Source organism: Ictalurus furcatus, chromosome 3 (genome assembly GCF_023375685.1).
Source record: "Ictalurus furcatus strain D&B chromosome 3, Billie_1.0, whole genome shotgun sequence".
NCBI lineage: Eukaryota > Metazoa > Chordata > Actinopteri > Siluriformes > Ictaluridae > Ictalurus > Ictalurus furcatus.
Window position 1 is genome coordinate 2,792,619 of NC_071257.1, and position 13,147 is coordinate 2,805,765.

The window sequence follows — 13,147 nt, forward strand, 5'->3', positions numbered from 1 at the left end:
CTTACATCTGTACTTTCTTTTCTCTCTCTCTCTCTCTCTCTCTTTGTCACTCTCTCTCTCGGTCTCTCTGTGGGTGTGTTTGTGTGTAGTGTTTGTGCTATTTGAGAGCTAGTTGTGCATTGCATGAAGGCAGGCGGGCAGGAACTGATCGTGATTGATCGCTATTTTACTCCATACGCGTGACATTGCAGTTAATGTTCCTCCTCCGACGTGTTAACTCACTGTGAGGTTAGGTAAGCGGGTCACGGGGTCACCGGCCCAGCAGGCTTGTTGGTAAAAGGAAATTCGTGGCAGGATATTCATAGCGCGTTAGGTCGAGCTCATAATCCACCTTTCAGCGTTTCTGGGATGCGGATGAATAGATCAGTCTAGAATAATAATAGAATAATCAATGGGGAAGAAGGGATGATCATGACCCAATTGATTTATTAATGGAGAACCTACGACGAGATCATGATGTTATTGAATTAGAATAGAATTGGAAAATAGGACCGAGTGATTAGGTAATATGATCTATTATTGGAAAAGTCAGAATAGTCTTGATTTAATTCACACCTGATGAATCAAGAAGTAAAGTTGTGACACATACTTTAAAACATCTGCAGCTGATCATAAGAGCCCTTGCACTTGTAATTCAGAGATGATAAATCATTATCATAAGGCCATTCTTATGTTTCCTATTATAAGTATATTAGATGATATTAGCTAATTCTTAATTCGCCGTTCATACTATAAGAACTAATAGTCTCACATAGCCGAGTTTTTGACAATAAAAACAATATTTCAAAAGTTTTGGCGTGTGCTTCATAAAACAGACCCTTTTCAGTTTTCGTTTAAAAAAAATACAGAAACAAAAATCGGTAAACCTTTTCTTTTGTGATCTCTTAAGACGTGTGTGTGTGTGTGTGTGTGTGTATATGTATGTATGTATGTATGTATGTATGTGTGTGTATATATATATATATATATATCCTAATATAATACATTTTTTTTTACCTACATGCACCGTTCAATTAATTTGTTCTCCATTTGTATTTTTATTTAAACTAATTACCCATCGTTAAATGTAAAACACTTGATGCATTGAAACTGGCTGTGCAAAAATAAATAAATAAATAAATAAAATAAGCCGCTATGGTGCGCCAAATTTGTTTGCAGCGGATCAAGGCACTTTGTCTTTATCTCAGTGCCAACTTGAAAAGATATAATTATCTAGTTTGAACAGGACGGCTATGAAATCCTTCTTCTCTCTCTCTTTTTTTTTTTTTGGAAAGGGGGGGGAGCTCGAGTGGACTGAGCTCCTCCAGATAGGAGTAATGAAGTTGTGCAGTCCAGAGATACAAAAGGGCATTAACCTCATTAGCATGAAACCTTTTCTTGCAGCCATTGTGGGACCCCCCTTTCAGCCTCCTAATCCCTCTATTTCAAAGCTGGGTTTGTAATAAAGCTTTTAAGGGAGTTGGGTTGGTGGTGGTGGGGGCGGGTTTCCAAAGCTTCTCTGAAGTTTTTTTTTTTTTATTATTATTATTGCCGTTATAGTTCACATGCCATCAAATAGCCTCTTGCATAGACTATAGAGCCTTGTGCAAAATGTCTTGCGCCAAGTTTCCAAAATATATTTTTAAGTCTGTATAATATTGAGTAAATTTGACATTTAATGTCAAAATGTCACAACAAGAAATTATTAGTCTTGAATGCATGCAAACAAATAATGCAATGCTTCAAAAAAAAAAAAAAAAAAAAAAAGGCCACGATTTTAAAAACAAAGCTTCCATTTTTGAGGCACATTGCAGCTTTCCTCTTATCGCCTTGTGCGGGGCAGTCAGATTGTACTAAATTATGTCCAACCAGGCCCCCTTTGGATCCACGGATTAACAGATTAAAGTGGACCACTGGGCATCGCATCCCCCCTCCCTTTCCCTTCATATTACTCGTATGATAATTGCCTAAACTGATTTGCACTTTCACAAAAGCTTGTAAGGACTCTTTGTGGCCCGAACGGACCAGACGCTGCTTTTTCTGTCCGTGGAAATAAAACTGATTAATGCCGTCTATCAGGCCAAGAGGAAAAAATATGATGCAATGAATTAAAAAAAAAAAAAAAAAAAAACAACAACAAAAAGAAGCAGTTCCTCCGGTAAAGTAGCTAACAGGCAACAGCATTCATTTTGTGTTTGTTTGGAGGGGTTTTTTTTCTCCCGATTTTACGGAATAAGAAATCTTATGAAAAATATTACCCCGCATATGTTTGACTAATCAGTATGTAAAAATGCTCATCATAAACCCATATAATATTTGATCATATATTTTTAGACATATGATAATATAGTCTGTTATTCCATATATAATCATATATTTAACATAAATGCATATATCCGAGACTACAATCAGAGACTACTCAATATTGTGCTGCATTTATTTTTATTATTATTATGTAGCTGTAAACCGATAATCTGTTGCAACTATTTGATTAGCTTTATTTTCTAAAAGTGATGTTTTGATGTCGGGATCGTCCCCATTGATCGAGTTAAAAAAAATTATGAGCTTTAGCTGCTGCTCACAAACTCGCCGAGGCGTTCTGCTTTTTTTTTTATTCTGAGCAACATGATAAAACTTTATTGACAAAATATTGACAATTATATACTTCTTGGAAGTATATTTTTGTGTTAAAATTGTAGCAAACTTAACACAAAAACACAAAAATTATTTACAATCCGGTAAAAGAGAATTTTCTAACAGAAACAATAGCATTTTAAGTATCTCTGTACATGGAATATATACGCTCAGTGCTTTTGAAGTTTTTTGCTGCTTGGCGGCCGTCAATTATTATTATTAGCATTTTTCATTTAATTTTTTTTTTTTTTTGGTGAGAAATGAGGAGAGAGATTTTCACCAAAAATAGGGCGTCATGGTAAAGCTAAAAAAAAAAATCAAGCAACGTCACTGACCTTTTTTTTTTTTTTTTTAATTGTGAGTAATTGTTCTCACTTTTTTTTACTTGTTTAAAAAAAAACACTTTGACGCAGCATTGCTACTTCATATCGTTTTCACAACCACTTGGACACGATAATTATAAATTCAAAGACTGCACACAGTTCTTTTTTTTTTTAAGAAAAGAAACAAAACAGAAAACACACACATGACATTCCCCAGATTGAAAAAAGAGAATCCGAATAAAGTTACTTTGCAAGAAGGGTTAAATTAAATGCACCTACGCCCCCCGGAGAAAAAAATCATTGCTCTTTATCATGCAATTAAAGTTTTGCAAAAAAAAAAAAAAAAAAATTTCGTAGTTGAGAAGAAAAATATTCTCAGAAGTGCAAATGTCTTATGCGCATTAGAAGTTGTGTGGGTTTTTTTTTTTAAGTGAGTTGATGAGGTGGGGCGGGGGGCGTGGCCATGTACTACCTGTCAATCATGTTGCCATGGCAACGTGGAAAACAGTATTGACAGTTTCCTCGTGGTGACATCGGCAGGATTTTTCTCACCCTCGAGCTGCCGAGATCCGAAGAAGAGAAATTGGCTTTGCTCTCTTTCTCTCTCTCTCTTTCTTTGTCTTTCACGGCGTCCTTTATCCATGTCACACTTTTCACTCCACGTCGTGCTTTCCAAGGCTTCAAAAACACCTCGAGTCTTTCTTTCATTTAGTTAGTTAGTTATTTGGATTGTTTCTTTTTAATCGTCCGACGTGACGTCTATTTCCTCGGGACTCGCCTGTTTTGTCGCGAGCCGCCACCGGTTCACGTGATGCGTGCCTTTCTTTTTCTGCTGCGAGTCCGACCCTTCTTCCTCCAGTTTCTGACGCTTAAATTTCGTTCTTCTGTTCTGAAACCAAACTTTGACCTGTTTGACGGGAACACAATTGGGGGGGGGGAGAAAAATAAATAAAATAACACACAAAAATGCATGGAAAAATCATAAATCATTCTGCAGGTAGGATTTTACACTGACCGAAAAAGAAAAGAAAAAAGAAAAAGCAAGCTGGCCTCTCAGCTTTAGTATCAGTGACGGGTCTGGAAGAAGATGAATAGCCTTATACAACGAAAAAAAAAGGCACACAGTCACTCTATCCGAGAGTGCAGTCTAAATAGCGAGTCTTCATTTGATTCAGCGATCCCTTACGAGACACAACACCACAGTCTAAATATACTCCAAAGCGTACTTAAAAACGGACAAAAAGTTGCTTCCGCTGGATCTTTGTTTCTGACTAGAGCTCCAGTTCTCCATTTTAATTGTACCTACAGAGCATTTGTAAACATAGATTAAAATTCAGAAAAGAAATAATGCTTCTGTAAGTGTACACTCAGAAATAAAGGTACCACAGTGTACTGTCGCTGGAATGGTACCATTTAAGAGGACATATTTGATACTTTTAGCGTGTATGTTTTTCCTGAAAACCTTTTTTTAAAAAAAAACCAAATCATTTAATATCCATAATTGGACCCTAAAAACCACTATACTAAAACATGTCATTAAATGTACACCACCTTTCTGCATAAAATATATACACTACTGCCTTAATGGTGCCACCCTACTGTCCAGGAAAAGTACCTTTATTTTTGAGAGTATACAAGCATAGTATGTGTATATGTTTCCCCCCCCCCCCCCCCCGAAAAGGTCATTTTTAATTAACTCTTACTGTTTAACTATTTATCAGAAACATTTAGTGCACCAGGACCAAGCGTGTAGTCGGTGTGTACAAATAATCATCACCATGCATGTAGTACACTATACTACATAGCCTAGCAGTACACCATGTAACATATATGATTACATTTAGTCGAAACATTAGTAAATAAAAAAATATATAAAATTCTGTTATCCCGTGCGCTCTGGTTTCTACTGTATTTCTGCGCCTCGTGCACAACTTAAAGGACAGAAATATAAAATATGAAAATGCAGGACGAAAAGACAGTAATAAAAGTCAAGGTTTAGGTATAACTAAACGGGGGGGGGAGTGTTAAAACGTAAACTTTTTTTGTTATCTTTTCTACCTTTTATATGGTATGTAGCTGGGTGTTGCACAGAAACGTGGATATACCTTTACAATTATTTAAGGTACATAGAATGCTCGTAGTTTAGCTTTTAGAGCCATATTTCGAGGTAAAAGATGCATGCAAACGATACAAAAAAAAGAATTACGCGGTAGGAAAAAGTGCATGTCACTGCTGTTCTCTGAGTGATAAATATAACGGTGTAAACGCACTCCATCAGGCATGATGTTACAGTGCCACACTTTCGTGCATGTAGGCTATTTTTGCACATTTGCCCAATGAGGATGCGCTTCAGAGGGTGATCACTGCAGTGGTGTTTAGTGCACTAACGGTAACAGTGCAGGAAGAAGAAAAAAAAAATCCATTACCAAGCAACACCTTTATTTTCCCCACATTTGTCCATTATGTGTGTGCGCCACTGTCATTCACTAAGGGATTTCTGTATTCGAGGTGTATAGGTTATTGAGCCAGGATATCGAATGAGCACAGAAGGGAGCAAAAACTTTTCTATTGCATATTATTCACTCGTTTGCCCCGTTAGCTTGAATTCGTCATATTTTATCCTTCATATCAGCCGCAGAGCGAGCCTGGCCAGCGAGGTGCATTTAATGCGCTTTTTCAGGACGCTAATTGAAGCATTGAAGTGGCTCCTATAGTCCATTTCTCCCTCTTGGCCTCGTTTAGAAAAGGGGATCTGTGCTCACACCGGGCACAATACAGCCACCGAGCCATATAAACACAAATACGACTCTAAATATGGCGCCTCTTTCTCTGAAGTGTCCCCTTTTAAACTGGTTAACCGGATAAGTGCCAGACATTTCCTATAAGTAGTTAATATGAGGAGTTAAATCGAGCGTACACAGTACATTTAATCCTGATCCTAAGCAAACTTTCAATTTCAGCCTAAACAAGTGTTGTTGTTTTTTTTGTTTTGTTTTTTTTTACGGGTCAACACGAATTCAACCGCGAGCCACTTCAAACAATAACATAAGCAAATAGCCTGATGTTGGAGGCGTTAATTAATTGTAAATTTGCATTCCTCTAAATCACTACATCATTTACACATTAATTAATAACTAAATATTAACTGTGTATTTGACTATAGTCGTAACAGTTTTGTGTTTTTTTTTGTTTTTTTTAAAGCTGCAAGAATTTTAATATGATATCGTTATAATAGCTACAGGAGCACGTGGCTTGTTGTCTTGAGAAAGCTTAAACCTTCTTGTTAATTTAGGCCATGTATAAACTTTTCTTTTTTTTTTTTTTCTTATAGCAAGCAATTAAACGTTCACGCTCTTACAGGTTAGAGAAAAAATGCACACGTAGAAAAGAAAACTCACGCAGTGTTAAAAATAAAAAGCAGAATCGCTTCATGCATTTTGATGATAATTAAAAAAAAAAAAAGCAAGCAAGCACATTAAAAAAAAATAATAATGTACAGTGAGTTTCGATAAGCACGGAAACGTGCATGCATTTCAGGCTTACAGAATTATTATTATTATTATTATTATTATTATTATTATTATTATTATGAGAGTTATTAACTTCAATTCAGTGCAATGCACGCGCACTTTGTCATGCACGTCTAGCTAAGGCTTAGCCTGTAATCGCTCCTGTTACGCATGAAATCAAATACAAACAAGCGCACTTTTTGTCATGCACTTGTATCTCAGAGACAGGTAGATGTGGTCCTACCTGAGTTTCTGTGAGGCTGAGGCTGTGTGCGAGCTGCTTCCGCTCTGCTCCCACCACGTAGTGGTTTTTTTCAAACGCGTGCTCGAGCCGGAGCAGCTGCGACGGAGAAAACGCCGTGCGGATCCGTTTCGGCTTCCTGGCGAGCGCGTTGTGCAAAAGGAAACTCTCCGGACTCGTTTCGTTTCCTGCAATAATGCACGCAAATGTAATCGTTTCCTGCACATAAAACACTATAGTATTAGCTATATTACTCGTGTAAGCTATCATCACTAATAGACCGCCTTACAGGCTTTTGTATGAACACTCCAAAACACTCTAGCTGACAGTACATAAATAAAAATTGAACACAGGAAATTAGCAGCACCATGTTGTGCAATCGATGCAAATTTATTTTAAATGTACATGTTTTTATGGATGTGTTCATGTTCAATTATTCGTCTTTACCTCTTCGACCCATAGCTCTCGCATTGTTTAATACAGGGCCTGGAATTAGCTATAGTCTGAATTTAACCATCAACCAAATCATAAACTCAAACTAGCATTAAGGTCGTAGTTTTAATCTTTATTTAACATTTTGGATGATTTCAAAAAGGGTACAGGGTTTTCGAGTTATCGGTCAACTATTATTTGCCCATGAAATGATTAATTAGCATGCAACAATTACAGCATATTTCTAATCTAAAAAAATAAATAAATAAAAAATTAAGAAACGTACGAGACAATTGCAACATTTCGATCAAATTAAAACGAGCAGCAAAGTACACAGCAATCGTTTAACTGAAAGACTAATCATCGTAAAGTAAACTGCTGGGGAGGTGGGGGACTCTGATCTTGCAACATACAGGCTAGTAACCTAAAACCACACACATACACACTGGCTGTTTAAAAAAAAAAAAAAAAAAAAAAAAAAAAAGGAACACTTTAATTCATATTTTAGTTCGTAATAGCGTTGTTTTGTGCTTGTGTTAGCTCATTCGTGGCCTGGATTTGGATAAATGCAAGCCCTGTTTGTTTATTTTCCATGTTTCGATGCCACTACGTTAACACTGAACAACTCCATTTCCCTTAGACATACTTCACTAAGTCTTTGTTTATGAGAGACAGGAGAGAACAGGATGGATGGCCTCTCCGTTTATTTCAGAAGAAATAATACATTAATGACTTCTGGCGTCATAATTTTAGACCAAATGAAAAAGAGGCATTTATATTTTTCTTGTAATTTGCTCCATGTCCTGTTATTTTCATTGTATTATATTATTTAGCTTTCTTCAAGTAGTAGGTCTGTTTATATTGTATACACAATCAGATTAAATTAAGTCTAATCAATTAAATTAGCTACAGTTTTGTTTTGCTTGTATAGGCCTATAATTGTATGATTATTGCTGAAATACATCATCAAATTTCAGGTTGTAAAACTATTTATTTGACAGTTTGAGTTTATCGGAGTGTTTATCACAAATTTGGGAAAAAAATGGTTTAAAAAAAAACAACGTCAAATGTATAATATACAAAAAGTGCATTTGTTAACGATATTTTCGTGCTCGTTTTCATATTCGTTTCATGTTTAGCTGTGTTTTCTTTGTTTATAAATTGTGAATTTCCAAACAGTAAGACATATGCTAAAAAAAAAAATTCTATCTGCAACAGGACAATAAAAAAAATTGGATAGCTCAAACTATAATGATGATGATAATAATAATAATAATAATAATAATAATAATAATAATAAAAAATGATTATTTTGTAAACTTACCTTGAAATCTGTGCCCCAGGTATCTATATCTGTGTATTAACCACGGGTAAAAAGTTGCGGGGTCCCTTTGCTGGCTGGCAAAGAGCGCGTGCGGCCCGTGCGAGGAGGTAAGCGCGTGGTGAGCGGCGAGCGCGTGCGGCGGCGGCGGTGGAGGCGGATGAGGAGCAGGAGCGGGAACGACCGGGTGAACGGGCACGGCCGAGCTGGGCGCGTGCGACATGGCCTCGGCGAATACAAGGTCCGCGCTGGAGTAGACGCCCCTCGCGCCGGCGGTAAAGCCATTCAGAAACGGGCTCACGTGGCTCGCACCGGCGTAGCTGAGCGCCGCCGCGGGTCGCGTGTGCTCCTCGGATCTGGACGTCGGTAGAACAGGAGGAGGAGGATTATTATCCTTCGCTACCAAAGACTCGATAGTGAAACATCTCTTCGGTGTGGGCTGAAACATGGTGCTTAAAAACCGGAAAAAATTATTTCCGCCACTCACAGTTAACGTGAAGTCCGTTGATCGGGGGGAAAATACTCCACCAAAAAGTTGAGTCAGGAATAAATAAGTTACAGAGTGTCGATTTTGGAAGCGAAAAGACTTTCAGAACTCTGTACAAAATGCACACATGGCGACTGCAGACGCGCTTTGCTTGTCCGCGCGCTCCATGGACGCACACGAACCGGTTCCTGGCCGAGTTGTGGCGGAGATTCTGTTCAACCTAATTAGCACCCGAGCTCCTGTAAACAGCTTCCTCTTCTCCGGAGCCGCCGTGATGGCTCGGTGATTGGTCCTCGCTGCTGTTTCCCTTAAAGGGTCCGAGGACGGAAGAAGAGTCTCTAAAGCGCGTGGATACTCTCACCGTGCGGATAACGGAGAGAGAGGCGGATTCAAGAGAAACGGAACGGATTCGCCCCCCCTTCGCCCCTCATGCGCCCCTCCACCGGAACCGGAGAGATGCTCGCGCTGATCCCGTGCAGAGACTCGGAGGTATCTCTGCGCCTTACTTTTAATTGTCTGACAGGCAAAAGAACGCTTTTTAAAATGTCTCGCGCTGTAGTTATGCTTTTGCACAACGCTGATTTGCTACAAAAAAAAAAGTGTTCCTGAATTACAATAATCGATCAACGCTGCACAACAGAACAACACAAAGCTACACACGCTGCTGAGAGATATTCCTGAATTAATCAGATCAACGAGTTTTTGACTCTCTGCGGCCTCTCCGGCGTTTGCCTTGCGACCCTCCGCGTTTTCATTTTTTCTGATGTGATGAGTTAAGTTTAGAGTCTCTCTCTCTCTCTCTCTCTCTCTCTCTCTCTCTCTCTCTCTCTCTATTGGTCAGGAGGATGGGGGGATGAGGCTCATTTATTAGACACAGGCGAGATTTTCAGCTCCGTTTGTTAAGAGGCCCATTACGTTCTATAAGCGCTCATTAACTGAGCGCTGAGTCACATTATGAACATTATGACTTATTAACTCTTACAGAATCTATTTAGGAAAAAATATAACGTGAGTGTGTTATACACCGTGGGGTTATTATTATAATAAATCGTGGGTGTATATTTTTATCGTGTGTATATATAGATGTGTTTTGTTTGTTTGTTTTTTTTTAAATAAAATGATATTAATCCCTGTGATGGAGCGGATTCTCATCCAGGATGTATCCCTGATATGCGCCCAGTGATATCCGACTCCATCCCGATCAGGGTAAAGAGCTAATGAATGAACGTACTGTAATGATCCCCTGTTGTTGTTGTTTACACATTTGTAGTTGAAACATATTCGAAACCATTTACCCATCTTCCAAAAGAAGTTTCACTGTTTTCAATGGCTTTCCCGATTTTAAGTTGTTAGTTTAAAGTTTTATTATAAACCATACGTGTAATACAGTACAAACTGAGCACAATTATTATTAAGACGCGCGTGCTGTTTATAAAGAAATGACTGTTTACACCAATGTATAGACTACATTTAAACCGCATCACACTGAACCCAAAGTACAATGGAAAAATCACCTTAAATATTCTACACACGTGATATTTGTTTGTTTGTTTGTTTGTTTTATTTAATTTATTATTATTATTATTATTATTATTATTATTATTATTATTATTATTATTGCTGCTGCTGCGCTGGTATTAAATCCTTAGAGTTAGTAGCAGTAATATTTGAGACCTTTTATTTTGTCATGTCTTTGGATTACGGATAGGACAGTAATACACTATTCTGCATTTCTAAATGTCAGTTTATCGCCGAAATATTCCTCATGGAAGCGAATATTATTTACACAAGCTCAGCTTTAGTCGGTGCTTACTTTCTGCTAACTGTTTGTCTGTCTGTTTTTTAAGCAGAATATTTTTATGGAGCGTTTTAGGAAACTTTGTTAAACCATTGCTGTGTTTCCGAGCTTCTGAGTTTTTGTTTAGGAATATATGACACGGCGCAGATTATACGACATAGATTTTTATTTTCTTTACTACCTATTATTATTGTTGTTGTTGTTGTTGTAGTAATAATAATAATTATTATTATACTTTTGTAGTTGTAGTAGTAGCCATCAATGTATTTTGTTTTTGTTATGCTATATGTTTTTCTGTATAAACAATCCTAGGATTTATTTTTTTTGTTTGTTTGGGGTTTTTTTTCTTTTCCCATTTGCTCATGATTGATGTTAAACTGCGGAAGACGATTCAGTGGCATGTGAGAGTTAAATAGATAAAAGAAAGTCTAAGGACGCCGCCTGTAGGCGTGCTTATGAATTGCATTTCAAACAATTTACAACTAAGTTACAGTAGGCTGTAGTTTACGCCCCAAAACACCACCTTTATTATTCCAAGAGGAAGAAAAAAAAACATGGCACAACAGTTTCGTGTACATTTGTAAGATTGTCCCACTGCGCTTCAGTTCAGAGAAGGCCATGTTTTTGGGGTGCAGTGTTTGTGCCCTAGAGGATGGATGATTCCCCCACCCCCCAGCTGTGTTTTGAGGTAAGCTTACTTTATTTTATATAAATGTACAAGTTTTTCACGTTATCCTTCCCGAAATTCTGTTCACCCGACGAATGTGGAGTGTGAAAGAAAAATAACTGGCTGACAGAAATGCTACTCAGACTAATGCAATTTTTTCCAGTGTTTTGATTAGAAGTCATAGGCCTATTTGTGTTGCCAAGCTAGTTCTCGTGCTAAGAGACACCTGTTAGCTAATGATGGCTTTAAAAAGTAGCCCTAAAATTATGATGGATGATGTTACTGAACCTGCACATGTTAGCAAATCCTGCCAAGAAAATGAGACATTTTAAAAATTGAATCAGGGCAGGATTTTGCCTTCCAACAGATTTTAAAGCCACCATGAGGTGTTTCAAATATGAAAACAATAATGAAAATAGCCTAAGGGAAAAAAAAAAAACCCCACATGGCTTGGTTGTCATAGCACTGATATTTGGTAGCCTATATAATGGTGTGCTTTTTAAAGAGCTGATAAAATGTTCAACTGTAAGGTTATGATATGAGGAGGGTTTTTTTTTCTGTTTTCCATACCTGAAATGAATATTTTTGAGTTTGTTTTAATGCATCTTGAAATCAACCTAGTCAAAAAAAAAAAAAAAAAAGTGTGCAAACTATATAGTGTGTGCTGTAAATGTATCCTTTGATCTCTTTCTTCAGCGGGAAAAGTCATTAACAACAGGTCATTATCCTAACTGACCTTGTGAGGTTAGTTGTCACATGGCTTGTACTCATATCTGATATACAGTAGGACACTCTTTAAACTGTTGATAAAATATAAAGCTATATGGGAAGAGGTGAAGTGTGTGTGTGTGTGTGTGTGTGTTGAGTAGGCTGTTTTTTTATACTTTATATTCAGCATTTACAGCCTGTTAGATTTTAAAGAGACATGAATGCATCTTGAAATCAATGAAATCACTTAAAAGTAAGTAGAGAGTCCTTTAATTGTTTTACTCCGTTATGTTAATGTTTAGTTGTATATGATTTTATTTTGCACAAAACATAGCTCAACCCCCCCCCCCCACCCCACCCCACCCCACCCCCCGTTGTCTTTTTTCTTTTCTTTTCTTTCTTCTTCGAATAGTCTTCCAGTTTTTCAGCAGCATTTCACTTGAGCTTTTTTTTTGTAATTAATAAACTATAAGATTTCATCTTAAAAAGTAGCCACTAGACTGCAAGCATTATCAAGAACATTTAGGGGCTTTTAAGGTTAATGAATATGTATTCACAGAAATGGATAAATGTGAACGCGAAAAATAGTTTTGAATAAATAAATAAATAAATAAACGAATTCCAGGTGCCACAACTGTGGATTAACGAATTAACGCAAATATAACGATAACATCCAGTAATACGATATGACTGTTAAATATTTGATCGTTGATCTGAGAGAGAGAGAGAATGGATGGATGGATGAAACGAAACTAGCCTAAACATTAGTCCAAGAAACTTTTGCACCACTTGAGTTTTAATACAGAATGTCACTGAATCATCCAGACAAATATTTTATACAAGTCATATAATTAGAGTCTACTGTATGAAATATATGCTGCAATTCAAGCAATATTTCGTTGGTAATTGTCGGATTATTAGTATTTGTTGTTTTTGTTCTTAGTCAGTTGGTTAGTTAGTTAGTTGCGTGCTTGTTTGCTTAGTTAGTATTTTTGCATGTGAATCCTTCCGGCCGCCACGTGGCTCCAGGAGGTGAAATATATTACCG

General features: G+C 37.3%; 1 protein-coding gene across 1 annotated transcript; it reads right to left on the reverse strand.

Moving 5' to 3' along the window:
- Nucleotides 1–2,876: 2,876 nt before the first annotated feature.
- Nucleotides 2,877–9,929, reverse strand: emx2 (empty spiracles homeobox 2). The gene is made up of 3 exons (XM_053620362.1): nt 8,443–9,929; nt 6,690–6,874; nt 2,877–3,843 (listed from the first exon to the last, which is right to left on the reverse strand). Exons 1-3 carry the CDS (start codon nt 8,885–8,887, stop codon nt 3,676–3,678), a joined length of 798 nt encoding a protein of 265 aa, XP_053476337.1. The 5' UTR covers nt 8,888–9,929; the 3' UTR covers nt 2,877–3,675.
- Between the last annotated feature and the right edge of the window lie 3,218 nt (nt 9,930–13,147).